Genomic DNA, 22833 nt, shown 5'->3' on the forward strand with positions numbered 1-22833 from the left:
CATAGTGCTCCAGAGATAATCCTGGTGGGAGAGAGAGGAAAAGAGAGAAAAGGTGAGGGAGAGAAAGAGACAGAGAGAGAAGAGAGGCGAAGAGGAGGGGAGGGAAGGGTAGAGAAGAGAAGAGGAGGAAGAGGAAGAGGAGAGATATATGCAGGCATAGTGCTCCAGAGATAATCCTAGAGAGAGAGAGAGAGCATTTGTGAGATGTTTCAGCCCCCACCCTCACTTTGCACGCCTGTAATACTACTGTGTAATGTCTTGCTGGTATCTCTAGGAATCAGATTCATGAGGATAAAACAGGCTCAGGGATATCCACAGTTTATGCCAACAAGTTTGTAAATAAGAAAACCTTGATGATGGCGGGGTGTGATAGCTGCTAAATCTCTCTGTTCTCAAAAGCAGTTTGACCTTGTGTCCGATGGCTCTTACCTATGCTCACTCACCCTCAGATTCAGCCTTTGAGACTCATTCCTCAGGGGAAAATCCAAAAGGATCTAATGAAAAATGCTTTTTAAACAATTTTGTTGTTGTTGCCACCAAGGTTATTGTTGGGGTTCAGTGCTGGCATGTGAATCCACTGTTCCTGGCATCCATCTTTTTTCTTTTTCTTTTCTTTTTTTTTAAAAATATTTTATTTATTTACTGCCTTTTGTTGCCCTTGTTTTTTTTATAAATAATTTATTTCTTTATTGTGGAATTAATGCTTTGCATTCAACAGTAAATACAATAGTTTGTACATGCATAACATTCCCCAGATTACCATTTAACAATACAACCCCCACTATGTCATTCATCATTTTTCATGGACCTGTATTCTCCCCACCCACTCACCCACCCACCCCAGAGTCTTTTACTTTGGTGTAATACTCCAATTCCATTTCAGGTTCGACTTGTGTTTTCTTTTTTTTTTTTTTTTTTTTTATTTAAGAAAGGATTAATTAACAAAACCATAGGGTAGGAGGGGTACAACTCCACACAATTCCCACCGCCCAATCTCCATATCCCACCCCCTCCCCCGATAGCTTTCCCATTCTCTATCCCTCTGGGAGCATGGACCCAGGGTCATTGAGGGTTGCAGAAGGTAGAAGGTCTGGCTTCTGTAATTGCTTCCTCGCTGAACATGGGCGTTGACTGGTCAGTCCATACTCCCAGTCTGCCTCTCTCTTTCCCTAGTAGGATGGGTCTCTGGGGAAGCTGAGCTCCAGGACACATTGGTGGGGTCTTCAATTCAGGGAAGTCTGGCCGGCATCCTGATGACACCTGGAACCTGGTGACTGAAAAGAGAGTTAACATACAAAGCCAAACAAATTGTTGAGCAATCATGGACCCAAAGCTTGGAAAAGTGGAGAGGAAGTATTAGGGAGGTACTCACTGCAAACTATAGTATACTTCTGCTTTCTTACTTTGGTGCCATACTCCAAACTCAGTCAATTTCTGCTTTGCGTTTCTACTTCTTTTTTTTTTTTACATGCATAACATTCCCCAGATTCCCATTTAGCAATACAACCCCCACTATTTCATTCATCATTTTTCATGGACCTGTATTTTCCCCACCCACCCACCCACCCCAGAGTCTTTTACTTTGGTGTAATACTCCAATTCCATTTCAGGTTCTACTTGTGTTTTCTTTTCTAATCGTGTTTTTCAACTTCGGCCTGAGAGTGAGATCATCCCATATTCATCCTTCTGTTTCTGACTTATTTCACTCAACATGATTTTTTCAAGGTCCATCCAAGATCGGCTGAAAACGGTGAAGTCACCATTTTTTACAGCTGAGTAGTATTCCATTGTGTATATATACCACAACTTGCTCAGCCACTCATCTGTTGCTGGACACCTGGGTTGCTTCCAGGTTTTGGATATTACAAATTGTGCTGCCAAGAACATATGTGTACACAGATCTTTTTGGATGGATGTGTTGGGTTCCTTAGGATATATCCCCAGGAGGGGAATTGCAGGGTCATAGGGTAGGTCCATTTCTAGCCTTCTGAGAGTTCTCCAGACTGTTCTCCACAGAGGTTGGACCAATTTACAATCCCACCAGCAGTGCAGGAGGGTTCCTTTGACCCCACACCCTCTCTAGCATTTGCTGCTGTTACCTTTTCTGATGTGTGACATTCTCACAGGAGTGAAGTGATATCTCATTGTTGTCTTGATTTGCATTTCTCTGACAATCAGAGACTTGGAGCATTTTTTCATGTGTTTCTCGGCCTTTTGGATCTCTTCTGTGGTGAATATTCTGTCCAAGTCCTCCCCCCATTTTTGGATGGGGTTATTTGTTGTCTTGTTGTTGAGTCTGGCAAGCTCTTTATATATATTGGTTATTAAACTCTTATCTGATGTATGGCATGTAAAGATCTTCTCCCATTCTGTGAGGGGTCTCTTGGTTTGGGTAGTGGTTTCTTTTGCTGTGAAGAAGCTTTTTAATTTGATGTAGTCCCATAGGTTTATACTGGCATTAGTCTTCCTTGTAATTGGATTCATTTCATTGAAAATGTCTTTAAAATTTATGCAGAAAAAAGTTCTGCCAATATTTTCCTCTAAGTATCTGATAGTTTCTGGTCTAACATCCATGTCCTTGATCCACTTGGAATTTACTTTTGTATTTGGTGAAATACAGTGATTCAGTTTCATTCTTCTGCATGTTTCAACCCATTGTTTCCAACACCATTTGTTGAAGAGACTCTGCTTTCCCCATTGAATAGTCTGGGCCCCTTTGTCAAAGATTAGATGTCCATACGTGTGGGGCCTCATTTCTGGGCTCTCAGTTCTATTCCACTGGTCAGTGTGTCTGTTCATGTTCCAGTACCAAGCAGTTTTGATGACAGCGGCCCTATAATATAGTTTGAGATCTGGGAGTGTGATGCCTCCGGTTCTGTTCTTTTTTCTCAAGATCGTTTTGGCAATTCTAGGTCTTTTCTGGCTCCAGATAAACATTTGTAGCATTTTTTCTATTCTCCTAAAAAATGTGCTTGGGATCTTGATGGGGATAGCATTAAATTTGTAGATGGCTCTGGGTAATATATTCATTTTGATGATGTTAATTCTTCCAACCCATGAACATGGAATATCTTTCCACTTCTTTGTGTCTTTTTCAATTTCTTTGAGTAGTGACTCATAATTTTCAGTATACAAGTCTTTCACTTCTTTGGTCAGGTTTACTCCTAGATATTTTATTGTTTTTGTTGCTATAGAAAAAGGAACTGATTTCTGGATTTCAATTTCTTCTAACTTAGTGTTTGCATAGAGGAATGCCACTGACTTTTGAATGTTAATTTTATAGCCTGACACCTTACTGTATTGCCTGATGATTTCCAAAAGCTTCTTGCTGGATTCCTTAGGTTTTTCCATGTATACTATCATGTCATCTGCAAATAAGGAGAGTTTGACTTCTTCTCTTCCAATCTGGATGCCTTTAATTCCTTGCTCCTGCCTGATTGCTATGGCAAGAACTTCCAACACTATGTTGAATAGTAATGGTGATAGTGGGCAGCCCTGTCTAGTACCTGATCTGAGGGGAAATGCTTCCAGTTTTTCACCATTGAGTATGATGTTGGCTGTAGGTTTGCTATATATAGACTCCACTATCTTCAGGAATTTTCCATCTATTCCCATTTTTTGGAGTGTTTTGATCATAAAGGGATGTTGTATTTTGTCAAAGGCTTTCTCTGCATCTATTGATATGACCATGTGGTTTTTGGTCTTGCTTTTGTTGATTTGGTGGATCACATTGATTGATTTATGTATATTAAACCAACCTTGCATGCCTGGGATAAACCCCACTTGGTCATGATGAACAATCTTTTTATATACTGCTGTATCCGGTTGGCTAGAATTTTGTTCAATGTTTTCGCATCTATGTTCATCAGAGATATTGGTCTGTAGTTTTCTTTTTTGGTTGTGTCCCTGTCTGCTTTTGGTATCAGGGTGATGTTGGCTTCATAGAAGCTGGCAGGGAGTATTCCAGTGTCTTCAATCTTCTGGAAGACTTTTAAAAGTAGAGGTATTAGTTCTTCTTTGAAAGTTTGTAGAATTCATTTGTAAAACCATCTGGTCCAGGACTTTTATTTTTGGGAAGATTTTTGATAACTGTTTCAATTTCCTTAGCTGTGATGGGCCTGTTCATGTTATCCACTTCCTCTTTACTTAGTTTTGGAAGTTGGTAGATATCTAGGAAATCATTCATTTCTTCCAGGTTCTCTAGTTTGATGGCATATAGTTGTTCATAGAAGCCTCGCATGATATGTTGAATTTCTGCAGTGTCTGTTGTGATATCTCCTCTTTCATTTACTATCCGATTTATTTGGGTCTTCTCCCTTTTTTGTTTTGTGAGTCTGGATAAAGGTTTGTCGATTTTGTTTACTCTTTTGAAGAACCAACATTTACTTTCGCTGATCTTTTGTATGGTTTTCCTGTTCTCAATGTTATTGATTTCTGCCCTAACTTTAGTGATTTCTGTCCTTCTGGTTGCTTTAGGATTCCTTTGTTGTTCTTCTTCTAGGTCTTTAAGATGTGCAATCAGGCTGTTTATTTGTGCCTTTTCTTGTTTCCTAATGTGTGCTTGTATAGCTATGAACTTCCCTCTTAGGACTGCTTTAGCTGTGTCCCAAATATTTTGATAGCTTGTGTCTTCATTTTCATTGAACTCTTGAAACATTTTGATTTCTTCCTTGATTTCCTCTTTGACCCAGAAGTTGTTAAGAAGTGTACTGTTGAGCTTCCACATTTTCGGACTGTTACTAACCTTTTGTTGATTGCTAAGTGTTAGTTTAATTCCACTGTGGTCTGAGAAGATGCTTTGGATGATTTCAGTGCTCTTGAATTGGCTGATGCTGTCTTTGTGGCCTTACATATGGTCTATCCTTGAGAATGATCCATGTGGATTTGAGTAAAATGTGTATTCCAGTTTCTTGGGATGAATGACTCTGAAAATGTCCAATAGTTCTAGTTTATCTGTCTCTTCATTTAGCTCCCTTATGTCTTTACTGATTTTCTGCCTGGATGATCTGTCAAGTTGAGATAGTGGGGTGTTGAAGTCCCCTACTATGATTGTGTTACTGTTAATATATTGCTGTAGCTCTTTCAGTAGAAGTTTGATGTATTTAGATGGCTTCTCATTGGGTGCATAGATATTAATAATTGTTAAGTCCTCTTGATTGACTGATCCTCTGAGCATTAAGTAGTGTCCATTCCTATCTTTTTTAATCTTATCTATTTTAAAGTCTATCATGTCAGATATGAGAATAGCTGTTCCTGCCCTTTTTTGTGGGCCATTGGCTTGTATGATAGTTTTCCATCCTTTGCCTTTAAGTCTGTGTTTGTCTTGTTGAGTTAGGTGAGTTTCCTGTAGACAACATATTGTTGGGTTGTGTTTTCTGATCCATCTTCCTACTCTGCATCTTTTAATAGGTGAATTCAGACCATTGACATTTATTGATATCAAAGATTGAAGATATTTTTAACGCCATTCTTGAAGAGTTTTAGAGTGTTTTGATATATGTCCTATTTGTGGTGGTCTGGTTGTTTATAGGAGACCTTTCAGAACTTCTTTCAGGGCAGGCTTGGTGATGGTTGCTTCCTTCAACTGTTGCTTTTCTGAGAAGGTTTTGATGCTTCCATCTAGTCTGAATGACAGTCTAGCAGGATATAGTATTCTTGGCTGAAAGCCTTTCTCATTGAGCACTCGATAGATATCTTGCCATTCTCTTCTGGCCTGTAGTGTTTGTAGGGAGAAGTCTGCTGCTAATCTTATGGGTTTTCCTTTTAGGTGACTCTTTGTTTTTTTCTCTTGCAGCCTTGAGGATCCTTTCTTTATCCTTATTCCTTTCCAATCTAAGTATGACATGTCTTGGTGTCTTTAGGTCTGGGTTAATTCTGTTTGGGACCCTCTGGTCTTCTTGAATCTTTATGTCTTTGGTGTTGTCTAGACTAGAGAAATTTTCAGCTATTATGGCCTGGAGAATGCTTTCTTCCTCCCATTCTCTTTCTTCCTCTGGTAAGCCAATAATGTGTATATTGTTTCTTTTGAAGTCATCCCATAGGACTCTGTTGTTGTTTTCAGCATCTCTTAATCTCTTTTTGAGATCTCTTACTTCTTTTTTAGTTGTCTCTAATTCATCCTCAATCTTGCTAATTCTGTCTTCAGCCTCATAGATTCTATTCTCTCTGCCCTCTACTGCTTTCTGGAGTTCATCTATTTTGTTGCCCTGCTCTCATATTGTTTTAGCTTGTTCAGCTAGTTGCCTTCTTAGCTCAGCGATTTCAGCTTTCAGCTCTCTAATAACCATGAGATAATTAGAATTTTCTTCCATATTCTCATTTGTTGTTCCTGCAGTTCTGATTACAATTTTTTCAAATTCTTTACTCACTCCCATTATTATTTCCTTAGCTAATGTTTGGATGTTGAACTCGTTGTTTTGTGCTTCACCCTCTGGAGGACTTTTAGCTGGACTCTTGTTTTAACCATTTTATATATGTTAATAGTTTTTTCAATCCCTGAGTTGGAGCTCAGTGGTGTAAAAGCCTCTTTTTTTTTTCTTCCCTGTAGGCTATGGGAGCCTGAGGGCTTTTAAACTATCAATTGGCTTCTTAGCTTAATCACTGACTCCTGACCAAGAGATAAAGCAGGGTGTGGCAGAGATAATCTAGTGGTTATGCAAAGAGACTTTCACAGCCCCTCAGCTATGCCACCGAGGTATAGGTCTTCTGAGTTTCCCGGTTAGATCTCTGTACCCTGGTGTCCCTCCCTGTTGCTGCTCCAGATTCTGAGGGTAGTAGCAATGGAGACTCAGAGTTGCACTTGGTGAGTCTCTGGGGAGTCCTTTCCTCCCTTCAGCTGTCCCCTTGTTGGTGGAGCAGACTGGAGGTGGTGTACCCACTGATAAACTGTTGAACTGTTAGCAGCCACTTAATCTCTCCTTAGGCCCCTCTCTCCTCTCTGTCACCAGCCGCGCGAGTTTGTACTCACGGGTGATTTACTGGGTTCCTGTGGTCATTCTAGTCCTGTCTTGTTTCAGTCCGGGTGGTCTCCTTTGGTATTCCTAGTTGATCCGGGAGAGGAGAGGAGAGGAGAGAAAGCGATCTGCTGCTCGTAGCTCTGCCTCTGGAAGTCAAAATCCTCTTTTTCTTTTTCTTTTTCTTTTTATTAGATAAGAAAGAGAGAAGTTGAGAGGAGGGAGAGCAAGATAGACAGATATTTACAGACCTGCTTCAGGGAGTGGACCCCCTGCAGGTAGGGAGCAAGGGATTGAACCCTGGTCCTTGTGGTTGGTAATATTTGCACTTAACCAAGTGTGCCACCACTGGGCCCCTCAAGATGCCTTTCTTTCTTTCTTTCTTTCTTTCTTCCTTTCTTCCTTCCTTCCTTCCTTCCTTTCTTTTTTTAATTTTTGTTATCTTTATTTATTGGGTAGAGACAGCCAGAGATTGAAAGGGAAGGGAAGGAAGACAGAGAGCAAGAGAGACAGAGAAATACCTGCAAACCTGCTTCACCACTCATGAAGCTTTCCCTTTGCAAATGGGGACTGGGGGCTTGAACCTGGGTCATTGCACACTGTTAACATGTGCACTCAACCAGGCGTACCACCACCCGGTCCCCCAAAATGCTTTTCTAAGCATCATTATTTACAAGAAAAATTGTAAATGCTTTAAACTTGCCACAGTAAGTGTATGCAACAATAAAATACGACTGAGTTTTGTGATAGAGTTTTATGTGCACATTAAGTATGACATTTATAAAGAAAACCATTTATAGTGGTGAATCCAAAGAGAAGAAATGAAACTAGGTACAAAATATTTCTCAACAGCAAAAAGAAAACACCTTGATTCCTTTACACACAAAAAACAACCTTGTGGAGCCAGGTGGTGGCACACCTAGTTGAGTGCACATGGTACAGTGTGCAAGGACCTGGGTTCGAGCCCCTGGTCCCCACCTGCAGGGTGAAAGCTTCACAAATGGTGAAGCAGGGCTGCAGGTGTCTCTCTGTCTCCTTCTCTCTCTGTCTCCCCCTTCCTCTCAACTCCTGGCTGTCTCTATCAAATAAATAAAGATTAAAAAACCAACCTTGCAGGAAATAGACCAACATGTTTTTATGACCTTTTCTTTGTACAAGTGAGGTGATCTCTATTCTTCCTTGAATTTTTAAAGGATGTAACTGTTTTATTCAGTCTTGTTATGTTCACTCAGCAATCATAAGATGGATAGGTTATAGGGAAGTCAGTTTTCAGATTTGTTATTATGAAGGCTTTTTCTTTTCTGATTTTTTTTTTCCTCCAGGTTATCTCTGGGCTCGGTGCATGCACTATGAATACTCTGCTCCTGGACGCCATTTTTTCCATTTTATTGAACAGAACAGAGAGAAATTGAGAAAGCAGCGGGAGATAGATAGGGAGAAAGAATGATAGACACCTGTAGACCTGATTCACTATTTGTGAAGAGTCCCCACTGCAGGTGGGGAGTGGGGTCTTGAACCCATATCCTTATATGGGTCCTTGCATTTAATACCATATGCGTTTAACCGGGTGCACCACCACCCACCTTTTTTTTTTTTTTCTGATTTCTTCTACTTCTTCCTTTCCTAGTTGAAAGACTCCTGATCTAGCATGCATCAGAAGTAAGAGACCAACAGATGCATGTCAGGGGGAATCCTTAACCCCTTGAAATTGTAGTATATACGCCCTTTATAAAAGAAGGCTATTCTAATCAGGTGCAGCTTTATAAATCATGGTGATTTTAAAATATTTTTTATATTTATCATTTTCCCTTTTGTTGCCCTTTTTTATTGTTGTTGTAATATTATTGTTGTTGTTATTGATGCTGTCGTTGTTACATAGGACAGAGAGAAATGGAGAGAGGAGGGGAAGACAGAGAGGGGGAGAGAAAGAGAGACACCTGCAGACCTGCTTCACCGCCTGTGAAGTGACTCCCCTGCAGGTGGGGAGCCGGGGGGCTCGAACCGGGATCCTTACGCTGGTCCTTGTGCTTTGCACCACCTGCACTTAAACCGCTGCGCTACCAACTCCCTGTGGTTCTTTTTTTTTTTATTTTTAAATTTTTTATTTAAGAAAGGATTAGTGAACAAAAGCATAAGGTAGGAGGCGTACATCTCTCCCTGTGGTTCTTTTGCCTTGTTCATGTATTGTAATTGTGTTGTTGTCATTGCCAGAGCATTACTGCTTCGACCTCTTGATATACAGAGAAACAGAGATGGAGAAAGAGACTGAGCAGGAAAGAGTCCTTAGCACCAAGGCTCCCTCCAGTGTATTGAGGTTCAGGTTCAAACCTGGGTTGCACACCTGGCAAAGCAGGTGCACTATCCAGGTAAGCTGCACTGCCAGCCTGATCACACACTACTTTGACAATGACAAGCCAGAACCCAGCCCCTCCAACCCTAGGCCTCTGACGTAAAGACCATATATTATATGGATGGTTTTGTGGTGGTGTGTGTATCAGAAATAGAAAAACAGAACACTTGGATTTGTTGGTTGGTTTTTTGCTTCTAGTCACTGGGGCTCAGTACAGGCACTTCTTCTTCTTCTAGCGTTTGCCCTTCTTCCGTAGCCAGTCAACAGCATCAGGTTGAGCCTGATGTAAAGTTTCGAGACCTCCTTTGAATCTGGAGAGGTGGCAGTCGTTGACTATGTGGGTCATAGTCTGTCTGGAGCCGCAGGGGCAGTTCGGGTCGTCTCTGGCTCCCCAGCGATGGAACATAGCGGCGCACCGGCCATGGCCTGTTCGATAGCGATTGAGGAGGGCCCAGTCATAACGTGCTAGGTCAAAGCTGGGTTGACGCTTGCAGGGGTCTGTGATGAGGTGTTTGTTCTTTACCTCAGCTGACTGCTATATGTGTTTCTTGTAGGCAGATAACATCTGCCTGATGCTGTATTGCCAATTGATCAATAAGAACGCGTTTGGCAAAGGACAGCCCCTCAACATTAAGTTGGAGGACTCGAAGAGAAGGACCAACAGCTTGAAAGCTGTCAGGAGCTGCTTTTTGCTGGCTTTTAAAGTGACTGGGATCCATGTGGATTCAGTCGGCTAGGAAGGATCGTCAGTTTCCCCAATGAATGGGTACTCACGAGATGCACCACGGGAAGGTCGATCCAATGCATCCCAAGTACAGGCACTATGAATCCACTGCTCCAGGATACCTTCCCTCCTCCCATCATTTTATTTGATAGGACAGAGAGAAATTGAGAGGGGAGGGGAAGGGATATAGATAGATAGATAGACAGATAGACACCTGCAGACCTGCTTCATCTTTTGCTGGAGGTAGGTAGCCGGGGCTCGAGCCCGGGTCCTTGCACATAGTACTGTGTGTGCTTAACCGGATGTACCACCACCTGGCCTCCCACTTGGATTTGTTTTGTGCACATCTGACTACCCTTAGGTGGGCAGATCTGATGTCTGTCTACTTGCCCCATGACGCCTATACAACTGGTTGTCTCTGTTCAACTTTTCCTGGTGCGAATCTGCACCTGGGGGCACTGGCTGTTGGCGAGCTATTGTGATTAGAGAATTTAGAGCCACATTTTTGATGGGATGCAAAAAAAAAAAGAAGCCCCAAGGTGACTCATGATTGCAAAGTGTGTTGTGGAGGAAGGTCACCAAAGAAATAAAGAGCATAGAAAGAAGGAAAGGAGGGCGGGGTGGTAGCACACCTGCTTGAGCGCACATGTTACAGTGCACAAGGACCCACGTTCGAGTCCCCATTCCCCACCTGCAGAGGGAAAGCTTTGTAAGTCATGAAGCAGTGTTGCAGGTGTCCCTCTGTCTCTCCCTCTCTGTCATACCCTTCTCTCTCGATTTCTGGCTGTCTCTATCCAGTAAATAAAATACAGATAACAAAAAATATTTAAAAAGAAATAAAGAAAGAACGAAAGAAAGAGAAGTTTTAGGGGCATATGGTGGGCTAGCACCTCCAGGATTCTGGTCGTCAACATCTGCTGGGAGTGTTCTTCTTTAGATACATCCCTGCTCCCTCTTTCTCATTTCCTTCAAATCTTCATTCCAATGTCACTTTCTCAGTGAAGCCTTCCTTCACGACCCTGTGTTACACTGAACTCCATCCTTCCAAATTGCCCTTCCTTGATTTACCTTCCTTCCTTCCTTCCTTCCTTCCTTCCTTCCTTCCTTCCTTCCTTCCTTCCTTCCTTCCTTCCTTTCTTCCTCCCTTCCTTCCTTCCTCCCTTCCTTCCTTCCTCCCTTCCTTCCTTCTTTCTTTTTTGCCTTCAGGGCTATCACTGGGGCTCAGTGCCGGCACTACGAGTCCACTGCCCCTGGTGGCCATTTTTTAAAACAATTTTTCATTAGCAATTCAATATTGATTTACAAAATTACATGTCAACATAATTCCACACCTTTCCCATCACCAGAGATCTGAATCCCAGGTCCCTTCATTGCAAACCACCACAGTTCTCCCAAGGCTGCAGATACGGGTTTCCTGTCACTTCTAGGATTATCTGTCTATATTTGTACATATTTGCCCCCTTCTTTTATATATATATATTTTTATTTATAAAATGGAAACACTGGCAAGAACATAGGGTATGAGAGGTACAATTCCCATCACCAGAAGTCTGTATTCCATCCCCTCCCCTGATAGCTTTCCTGTTCTTTATCCCTCTGGGAGTATGGACCCAAGGTCATTATGGGGTGTGTAGAAGGTGGAAGGTCTGGCTTCTGTAACTGCTTCCCTGCTGAACATGGGCATTGACTAGTCGGTCCACACTCCCAGCCTGTCTCTCTCTTTCTCTAATGGGGCAGGGCTCTGGGGAAATGGGGCTCCAGGACATATTGGTGGGGTCGTCTGCTCTGGGAAATCTGGTTAGCATCAAGGTAGCATCTGGAACCTGGTGGCTGAAAAAGAGTTAAGATATAAAGCAGGACAAATTGTTGACTAATCATGAACCCTTTTCCCCCTCTTTATTGGAAAGAAATTGAGAGGGAGAGGGAGATAAACCCCTGTAGACCCACTTCACCGCTTGTGAAGCTTCCCCCCAGCAGGTGGGGAGCCCTGGCTTGAGCCCTAGTCCTTGTGTGGGGTCCTTGCACTTAGTATTAGTACTACGTGCACTTAGCCTGGTGCTCCATCGCCCAGCCTCCCCATTTTCTTTCCTTTATATGAGACAGAGTTTCCCATGAGAGAAAGTGAGAGAGAAAGAGAGAAACTAAAGCACATACCATCATAGGAGGCTCCATGGAGAGAACCATGAGCCTCAGACATGCAGATCTGCACTCTACCGGCTGAGCCATTTCCACAGTCACTGCTTTTTTTTTTTTCTTACGCAATTGCCATTACTGAAGAAATCACTTATTGTTTTCTGATTATCTCACTAGACTGTCAGCTGTAGGCACGTAAGAGCTTGGGTATGTTTTCAGCACACTGTACCCACAATGCCAGCAACAGTATCTGGCACCTAGCAGGCACCTCATAAGTAGTTACTAAACTGTTGAACAAACGGATGGCTTCCTGGGAGGCTATACAGTGGCTCGAATGTTGGGCTTCAGAGTGTGAAGTCCCAAGTTTGATCCCCCAGCATTGCTTGTGCCAGAGTCTGTGCTGTGGTCTTGGTGCCTCTCTCTCTCTCTCTCTCTCTCTCCATTTCTCTCTCTTTCATATTAGTATGTACATTTTAAAAGGGAAAAGGTAGGGTACGGTGGGGTGGGGGAGACAGCATAATGGTTCTATAAAAAGACTTTTTCATGCCTGAGGTTCCAAAGACCCAGGTTCAGTCCCCAGCATCACCTTAAGCCAGAGCTGAGCAGTAGTCTATCCCTGCCCCAGTTTTTGTCTCTAAGATAAAACAAAAATATTCTTTTGCAAAAGGGAATGTATGCCTAAGAAGAAATATATTTTACTCTCTGACAATACTTTCTTCCTCCCTAAAGGAAACTGGTGACTAGTGTACATTTTGAAGAAAAATAACAAGTTGACTATATTCTCTAGCTATGCGAAATCCAGGCCAGGGATGTGTTATGTTTTTTTTTTTTTTTGTAGGATGGTGTGTGTGTGTGTGTGTGTGTCTGTGTGCTGTTTCTGTGTGTGTGTCTGTGTTTGTGTGTGTCTGTGTGCGTGTCTCTGTGTGTGTGTCTTTGTGTGTGTATGTGTCTTTGTGTGTGTCTGTGTGTGTGTCTGTGTGTGTGTGTCTGTGTGTGTGTCTGTGTGTGTGTGTCTGTGTGTGTGTGTCTGTGTGTGTGTGTGTCTGTGTGTGTGCGTCCATGTGTATCAGACAGGGAGGAGCACCAGGCTGGAAGAAGAAATGGCATGAAACATGACACACACACCCCCAAAGTTTATGACATGAAGCTGCCCTGGAGGTTGGCTCCTGGTGAGTTATCTGGTATAAATATTAAATAACTACATTCACCAAGCCTCTGCTCACCTCGCTCAGCCTGCTGCCACTGAACAGCTGTCACTTCTCTTTAACTTTTGTGACCAGAACAATGAGGCCAGCCAGACAGCAGAACTCCCCTCTAAAGCAATACAATGTGTTTCAGGATGAGAAGGGTGTAAACAACAGCCCCACTGGGCCTTTAAAAAGATTTTTTGGGATTTGAGTGGTAGCGCAGTGAGTTAAGCACATGTGGCGCAAAGCGCAAGGACTGGCTCAAGGATCCCAGTTTGAGCCCCTGGCTCCCCAACTGCAGGGGAGTCGCTTCACAGGCGGTGAAGCAGGTCTGCAGGTGTCTCTCCCCCCTCTGTCTTCCCCATCTCTCTCCATTTCTCTCTGTCCTATCCAACAACGACAGCAATAACAACAACAATAACAACAACAATAATAGCTATAACAATAAAACAACAAGGGCAACAAAAGGGAATAAATAAATAAATATAAAAAATTTTAAGTGGCTGGGTGGTGGCAAACCTGGTTGAGTGCACATGTCGTAATGCGCAAAGACCCGGGTTCAAGCCCCCAGTCCCCACCTGCAGGGGGAAAACTTTGTGAGTGGTGAAGCAGTGTTGCAGGTGTCTCTCTGTCTCTCTCCCATCTCTACCACCCCCGTCCCTCTCAATTTCTGGCTGTCTCCATCCAATAAATAAATAAAGATTAAAAAATTTTTTTTGTTGTTTATTTTTTAACTTTATTTTTATTTGATTAAACAGAGTGAAATTGACAGGAAGTGGGAGATAGAAAGGGGGGAGAGAGAACGTGCAGTCTCATGAAACTTTCTTCCTGCAGGTAGGGACTGGGGGCTTGAACCTAGGTCCTTGCGGATGGTAATATGTACACTTAGCCAGGTGCACCACCACCCTAAATTTTTTTTTTATTTAATTGAGAAGACAGAGAAAAATTGAGAAGGGAGGAGAAGAAAGAGAGAGAGAGAGAGAGACACCTGCAGTACTACTTCACTATTTATGAAGCTTCCCTTCTTCAGGTGGGAATCAGGGCTTGAAGCTGGTTCCCTTCACATTATAATAATACATTCAACCAGATGCTCCGCTGCCTGCCCTCCCCATAAATGGATATTAAAAGCTACGGTGAAAGCCTCCTAACTGGCCAAAATTAAGCCCTGAATTGTAAATACTGGCATGCTTTATGTAACCATGCATACTGTCCACTTTGTAGAGACTCTGTGGGATGGGCCACAGAACACACCCATGTGAACAGGGCTAATCAGACACTTGCACTGAGCCTTTGTTTTGTGCCATAGCTGGTGCTAGATACCAGGAACTACAGCCAGGCATCACTTAATAGTGATGGGGACACATTTTGAGAAACATGTCCTGAGGCAGTCCCATTGTTGTGCAAATGTCACAGTGTTATTACACAAATCCAGATGATGATTGGTACAGACTCAGCCTGTATGATTGGATAAGTGGTATACAGATCTTGATTGAAATAGCATCAAGTCACATGTGACTAAGAGCAAGACAAGAGAATTTTAAAATTATTAACATGAGAGAGAAGAGGAAGAAGGAAGAGAGAGAGAGAGAGCGCCAGAGCATCACTTTGGCACAGGTGATGTTGGGAATCAAACCCAGAATCTCATACTTTTAAGTCCAATATTCTAGCCACTACAACACCTTCTGGGCTGCAGACATGAGGACTTTTTATAATTTAGGATTATGACAACTTCCAACAACTGAGAAGCCTGTCATTCTCTTACATAAAACACCAGAAGTGCACAGCTACAGGTTGGTGTGGGAAATTCATGTTGTGGGGAGCTGGGTTTTGTATCTTTCTGCTCTGTCAGGCCACACCAGCCACAAGGCTTCATGCCCAATGTGCCAGGTTCAATCCCCTGTAAGGCAGAGATGAGCAGTAAGGTTGGAAGAGACAGAAGATAATTCATCTGGTAAGGATATGAGTTGTCATGCTTACAGTCCAGGTTCAAACCCCAGCATTTTATGGAAGAATTCATGGAATCTGGGGAAACTCCAGTGCTTTAATATTTCTCTCTTGCACCCTGTGTGTATATCAATCTCTCTCTCTCTCAAATAAAAAGAATGATAAAGTCAGCCCCCAGGAATATGAATTCATGCATGCTGTCGGCCCTATATCACCAAAAAAAAAAAAAAAAAAGATTTCCCCCCTGTAAGAGATATTGCACTCGTCTTTTATTTCACTTGAGATGTAGTTTATGCATAATGTCGTTCTCTTGGGGTCAGGTGGACAGCATGACAGGCTGCTATGTGTGTGGAAGATTTCTCTATTTGGCTTTTGTTCTCAAAGAGGCGTGCCACATGTGGGTATCTTCTATTGGTCAGGTTGGCTGATCAAGGGATCCGTGTCTGTCCTTGCTTTCCAGAAAGCTGACTTTTGGAAATACGAGCCGATCCCTTTGCAGACTTTCTGTCTGCAGAAGGAGTTGAGGCTCTCTGTGTGTTTGGGGAAGGAGGTGAGGAGAATTCAATTAGCTCCTTCTACAGAGGCTGCCCTCACCTAAATTGGTATGGGAGCCAGTGGGGTTTTAATGACTCCCAGTCTGTTCTGCCTCCCACCTCACTGCTCACAGTGAGGCGCTTAGTAATGGCTCTCTGATGGTAAGGCTGAGATTTTAATTAACGCCCTGGACTCCTTCTAGAAATCCACTCTGTGCTCATTTGCTTGTAGAAGCCCAGCAGAGTGTGGGACCTTCTCTGGTCCATTTTCACAAAGGAACAGGGAGAAGCTCCATAAGCTTCTGGGGCATCTCAGTCCCTAAAGCCAGGACTTCCTGCTCCAGGGTTAGCTAGTCCTCTGTTCTGACTCAGTACAAGGGAAGTCAGTGGTCTATGCTGCTCGCAGGAGTGTGGCTTCAGAGCAACACCTGCACACTCTCCATCGTCCAGCATGCCAGGATGAGGTGCTTCCTAGCTTTCTTCCGCCCTAAGATCCCTCATCTCATCTGCTCTGTTCCTACTTTTTGGTTCCTGTTCATTAACCATTTTGTCTCACTTTATGTCCTGCCACCTTCCAGTCACCAAGTTGCAGATGCTACCATGATTCCATCTTGATTTCCCTGGGCAGACGACCCCACCAATGTATGCTGGAGCCCCACTTCCCCAGAGCCCTGCCCCACTAGAGAAAAATAGAAACAGGCTAGGGGGTATGAATCAACCTGCCAATGCCCATGTTCAGTGAAGAAGCAATTACACTGCGCTCTACCCACTGAACTCTCAGAAAGAGATTTCTTTTTTTTTTTTTCCTCCAGGGTTATTGCTGGGGCTTGGTGCCTGCATTACGAATCCACTGCCCCTGGAGGCCATTTTTTCCCTTTTGTTGCCTTTGTTGTTTATCAGTGTTGCTATTATTATTTTTATCATTGTTGTTGGATAAGACTGAGAGAAATGGAGAGAGGAGGGGAAGACAGAGGGGAGAGAAAGACAGACATCTGCAGACCTACTTCACCACCTGTGAAGCGACGCCCCTGTAGGTGGGGAGCCGGGGACTCGAACTGGGATCCTTATGCCGGTCCTTGTGCTTTGCGCTACGTGCGCTTAACCCGCTGCGCTACCACCCAGCCCCCTGAAAGAGATTTCTTCCAAGGAGATGGGCCACATGCCTGAGGATTCTAGGAAGTGGCAGAATTTGCGATCTGCAAGATGGAGTCTCTTGAGACCTAGCTGTGGTCTAGGTGTGAATTCTAGCTGGTGATCCAGGGTGACCACTAGTGTACACCCTAGAAGGAGGACACATTGAACCGTCGGAAAATTTATGACGTATATTTTTCTATGTTTTTCTGTGCAAAACAGACGTCATGACTTTTCTGACTATCCAATAGAAGACTGACATCCCAGCAGTCAGCCGGAGAGGGTCCTCCCTGGCTGGGCTTTCATTCTCCTCAGACCTTGAATGCTTGATTGTTCAGCCCATTGGAAAGGGTGGCAAGGGGACGGGGGTAGGGGGAGAATTACTAAAGCAAAACAACTCCTTCCTTCCCTGCTCAGTACCCCACCAGATTTCTCAGAGACACCTGAAATATCCAATATACCAGTTGGCATACTCTGTTTCTCTGACTTTGTGTCTCACTTGAGTTTTCCTGCAGTAATGCTGTGTAACAAACAGCCCTTACGTCTCTGGAGCATGCAGTGACGCAATCTATTTCCTGCTTAGGTTGGCTGCTCTCTGCTGGGCTTGGCTGAGCCAGAGTCACTCCAGGCACTGGGTTCAGATCAAGTTTGTGTGTCTTCTAGTAGTAAATGGTAAACTCGTATAAGCATGTTTCCACTGCACCCACTCACATTCCTTTGTCAAATCACAAAGCCAGGCCCTGTAGGGCAATACTGACAATAATAGTAAATACACACACACATATTTACACACATATGCACGCACACACTCATGCACAAAACACAGCAATTTCTTGAAGTTTTGTTTTGTGCTAGAAAAACTGCCCAAACCCAACTAGATCTAAACCCTCCATGTTTTATCACCCCAACACGTAGGTGAACCCCACCTGATGACTGTAAAATAGGTATATGCATGAGAATGTACACTCTAGAGATATTTGAAGACTAATTGAAAAAGAATGTGTCAAAGCAGAAGGACTCTGGGGTGGGGGGAGCGTTCAAATCCTGGAACATGATGGTGGAGGAGGACCTAGGTGGGGAGTTTGAGTGTTATGTGGAAAACTGAGAAATGTTACAGATGTACCAACTACTGTATTTTACTATTGACTGTAAACCCTTAATCCCCCCAATAAAGAAAAAAATTAAAATTTGGGGTAGGTAATAAGTACATCTATTTCCATTTCACTTTTGACTCCTGCTGTCAGACTCAACAGAAACTTTCTTGAGGATCTGAAGTCCCTAACCCACTTCTTAAGAGTTTTGTTCAACTCACAGCTCTCAACATCTAAGGTCCCCACGAGCCCTCTGCTGGGATTCTCTTGGAATTCAGACCATCAGTGGTGGATTTCTCAAACTACTGGGAAGACTTACTGACTGGCTCAGATTCCTGTGGCTTGCTGAATTATTCATGTGCCTTGAAAGTTTCTGAAGTCAGCCTCCTCCAGAGGAGGTGGGTTTGTTAGCGAGGCAATGTTGCTTTGACATTTCAGTGTAGCAGGCAATGAGAGAGAGAGGAAGCAGGTGGTAGAAGTGTTGCCGGGTGACCAGGAGGAGGAGGGATTTGCTCAAAAATTGTTCAGGAATTCAGACACCTAGGGAGATGGTTGAGGGAGGGAGTAGATCCTGTTTCCAAAAATAAGAGACAACTTCTTCTGAGGAGACACAGCAAGAGGAGAAACATCTAATGGGGACCCTCCTAAATGATGCCATTCCAGCTGAGTCTCAGCAAACAGAACAAGACAGATCTGAGTCAGCTCTATTGTACAGGCAAGTACACTAAAGTCCCGTGAAATAAAAAAAATGTAAAAAAAAAAAAAACCTGAGTAATTTTGAAGAGATAGGTGTTGGAAAGTACATTTGTGGAACAGAATCAAGCTTGTCTGTGCATGACAAAAGGAACCCAAGTTCAGTCCAGTTGAGTTAGTTCAGGCTGGCACCGGCGAGTCTCCTACGACCTCCTCTCATGACGTTAGGCTGCCAGTCTCAGCCTGGGTGTGTGTGTGTGTGTTCATTAGGTGTTTGCTGAGCCAAGCACCATGCTGCCAGCAGCATCATATTTAATACTCCAGTAACCTTAAAAAACAGATTTTGTTCTTCTCACTGTACAAATGAGGAAGCAGGCCAGGTGAGATCACACAGCTTCCCTGCAGCCACACAACGTGCCAACAGCCTCAGGAACCACACAGTGTATAACAGCTTTCTGTCATGGCAGGTGGCATCTGTACTCAGGCAGTACAGACGCCACACCCAGCCTTCTCCTGGTTATGCTTGTCTGCTTCTTGTAGGCTTCCATTTCTGGGCCTCTGTGACTGCAGGTCTCCTTTCAGGAATCCCGTCCTTTTAGCCTTCCACAGATCCTCCTCCAGTCAACACACAAGAGTCTGAGTTAGGACAACCACAGCCCTTGGTGCTTGGGAAGCCTCATAATAATTAGGGTGAGGCCCCTACTTTTGGGGAAGGTCCCATTTTAATTTGACACCTAGCACCTGAATATCTGTGATGTGACACTAAAGGGCCATCTTGCGATGACATAAATGACATAAATGACCCTACGGGGAAGTTGTGCAGTGGAGAAGGGCACTGGATTTCCATCCATGAAGTCCTGAGCTCCATCCCTAGCAACTCTACCTGGCCAGAGTGACGCTCTGGTTCTCTCTCCCCACCTACCCTGTCTTGTATATAAGTAAATCTTGAAAAACAAAAAAATTCTAAACAAGTTCCCAAAGTCTTCATTCTGAACAAAGGCATTGTTCCTTTGGGCATGTACCTCTCTGTCCTATCACCCTCTTGCTTTGTCCTCCCCCTTCCCCCATGTCCCCTTGCTGCTTTCTCCTGGGCACCACTGCCAGTCCATCATGGCTGCACAGAGGCGCATGCCAGCCAGGGTCTCCACCCCACCCCTCACACTAACAGCCCCTGAGGTTCCCCCACAGGTGATATATGCCCTGAACACCCGCCAGGACGAGGCGGAGGCCAGCATGGAGGCTATGCAGGAAGCCCACCAGGAAGAGCTGCGGGGCGCGGTGGCCCAGGCCCAGGCCCAGGCCCAGGACTGGCTCCTGCAGGAGCGTGGCGGCTCCCAGGAGGAGGAGGCGGCGGCTCTGCGGGAGCGCATCCGGGCCCTGGAGGACGCCCTGGAGCTGCAGAAGAGGCTGACCCAGGAGGCGCTGGCCCAGTCGGCCACCTGCAGGCTGGAGACCAAGGAGCGGGAGCTGAAGGTGGAGGCCGAGCATGCCGAGCGGGTGCTGAGCCTGTCCAAGGAGATGCTGGAGCTCAAGGCCGACTACGAGAAGCGGCTGCGCCACCTGACGGGCCCCGAGGCGCCCCCGTGGGTCCCCCGAGGACTGGCCCAGGATGGTCCGGAGCCTCCCCCCGCGGAGCCCGGCCAGGGCGGCCCCGAGATGCGGGAGGTGCTGCTGGAGGTGGAGCGCCTGCGGGCCGAGAACCAGCAGCTGAGCACCGACTATGCGCGCAAGGCCCAGGAGCTGCAGGCCACCTACGAGCGTGAGAACGAGGCGGTGCGCTGCGCCATGCAGCAGTCGGTGAGCCAGGCGCTGTGGCAGTGGCAGGAGAAGGAGAGCGACCTGCGCAAGAATTTCCAGGCCCAGGAGTCCGCCCTGCAGGCCCAGGTCAGGAGGCTGGAGGGCGACTTGGAGCACAGGGGCCGCAAGATCAGCGACCTGAAGAAGTACGCCCAGAAGCTCAAGGACAGGATCCAGGTAAGGCTCCAGTGTGCACCGGGCTCAGAGCTGGGCCCCAAGCGCCTGGAGGGGTCAGGCAGTGAGAAGAGAAAGTGAGCATCCTTAAGTATTTCCTTCTATTGTTATTATTTTAAAATATCTTTTTTAAAAAAAATTTTTTTAAATTTTCCCTTTTGTTGCCCTTGTTTTTTTTTAATTGTTGTTGTATTTATTATTGTTGTTATTGATGTTGTCATTGTTGGATAGGACAGAGAGAAATGGAAAGAGGAGGGGAAGACAGAGAGAGGGAAAGATAGATACCTGCAGACCTGTTTCACCGTCTGTGAAATGACCTCCCTGCAGGTGGGGAGTTGGGGGCTTGAACCGGGGTTCTTATACCAGTCCATACACTTTCAGCCATGTGCACTTAACCCACTGCACTACCGCCCAACTCCCTATTTTAAAATATCTTAATTATTGATTTAATAATGATCGTAAGAGTGTGCGGTGCGAGGGGTACACTTCCATACAGTTCCCACCACCAGAGTTCCACATACCTTCCCCTCCACTGGAAGGGTCCCTAGTCTTTATCTTTCTGGGAGTATGGGGTGCAGAAAGTGGGAGGTCTCGCTTCTGTAATTGCTTCTCCACTGGATATGGGCATTGACGGGTCTATCCATACCCCCAGCCTAATTCTATCTTTCCATAGTGGAAGAGGGGTCTGGGCAGGTGGGGTTCCAGGATTCATTGGTGAGGTCATCTGCCCAGGGAAGTCAGGTTGGCATCATGGTAGCACCTGAAACTTGGTGACTGAGAAGCATTACGATATAAAGCAGAATAAATTGGTTAGTAATAAGGAACCTAAAGATAAGATTCTAGCAGATGAAATTACTTTAGATATATTCCAAGGGGCCCATGACTTTACTAATTTTTGCCTGGGCCCGACAGCTAATAGCAGATGGGCTAAAAGTTTTGTCTGGGAAGCTGGTGTCAGAGTTAGAAATAGGACTAGAAAGCTGGATCAGGGCAGAAGGAGTGAGTGAGAGAGAGAGAGAGAGAGAGAGAGAGAGGCACTGCTCAACTCTGGCTTATGGTGGTGCTGGGGTGTTGAACCTGGGATTCCAGAACCTCAGGCATTGAAGTCTTTTGCAGAACCATTATGCTGTCTCCCAAGCCCTATTATTATTTTAATATAATTCATTTATTTTAAGGAAACTGAGAGGGGGGAGAGAGAAACAGATCAGTGTACTGCTCAGCTCTGGCTTATGGTGGTGCTGGAGATTGAATCTGGGGCCTCAGAGCCTCAAGCATTAAAGTCCTTTACACTTCTTCTCTCATTTAATCCTCACCCCAGGAAAGTTAAATTACTTGCCTGAGGTCACACAGGCAATCCCTTGATGAGAGACTTCATGACCTCTGAGCCCCTGAATTCCAGAGACTAAGGGCATAGGCTACCAACCCTTCAGATTTGATGTCTTTTCTGTGTGTGTTGAATGTGTCTGGATTAAGGAAAAACTGAAGAAATGAGACCCTCCCTCTCTGTCTGTTTAGGACCTGGATGTGCAGCTCAAGGAGGCTCGGCAGGAGAACTTGGAGCTGAAAAACACTGCCAAAAAGCTTGGAGAGAAGCTGGCCATTGCTAAGGACAGACTGGTGCTGCAGGAGTGTCATGTGCCCCAGAAAGACGGTGAGATGCCCCGGGTTCATTATCTTCCAGGCGTAAGCTAGTCTGCTGGGTGGACCTGGCACTGCCCATGGCCTCAGGACTATTGAGAGCAGAATGGAGGGCAGAACTGTATGTTTTGTTTCATGGAGGACTCCATTCCATGCAGGACACCAGGAAACAGACACTCCTAAGGGCCATAGGTCATGCATCAAGAAGGCATCAGGCAAAGGGACCTCTTGCCCCCAAATATCTCACCCACCACACCCCCATGATGCCCAGACTTTCCAGCAATTACTTTTCCTTCTTCCCTCAGACAAATATTTTTTTCTTTATCTATTGGACAGAGATAGAGAAAAAATTGAGGGGAGAGGTTCGACAGAGAAGGTGAGACAAAGAGAGACACCTGCAGCCCTGTTTCACTGCTCACAAAGGTTTTTCCCCTGAAGGTGGGGACCAGGGGCTCGAACCTGGACTTTCTTCTTTTTTAAGTGCT

The 22833-nt window shown here is 44.7% G+C and overlaps 1 protein-coding gene across 3 annotated transcripts in view; it reads left to right on the forward strand.

Annotated features, from left to right (window-relative positions):
• FAM184B (family with sequence similarity 184 member B) overlaps window positions 1-22833 on the forward strand; it is a 123817-nt gene that overhangs the window by 27121 nt on the left and 73863 nt on the right. For all 3 annotated transcript variants that reach the window (XM_060188295.1, XM_060188297.1, XM_060188296.1), the window contains exons 2-3: window positions 19928-20713; window positions 22226-22361. In XM_060188295.1, coding sequence (XP_060044278.1) covers window positions 19928-20713; window positions 22226-22361 — 922 coding nt within the window. The remainder of the gene's footprint in view (window positions 1-19927; window positions 20714-22225; window positions 22362-22833) is intronic.

The sequence above is a fragment of the Erinaceus europaeus genome, chromosome 3, assembly GCF_950295315.1.
Source record: "Erinaceus europaeus chromosome 3, mEriEur2.1, whole genome shotgun sequence".
In the NCBI taxonomy this organism is placed as follows: domain Eukaryota; kingdom Metazoa; phylum Chordata; class Mammalia; order Eulipotyphla; family Erinaceidae; genus Erinaceus; species Erinaceus europaeus.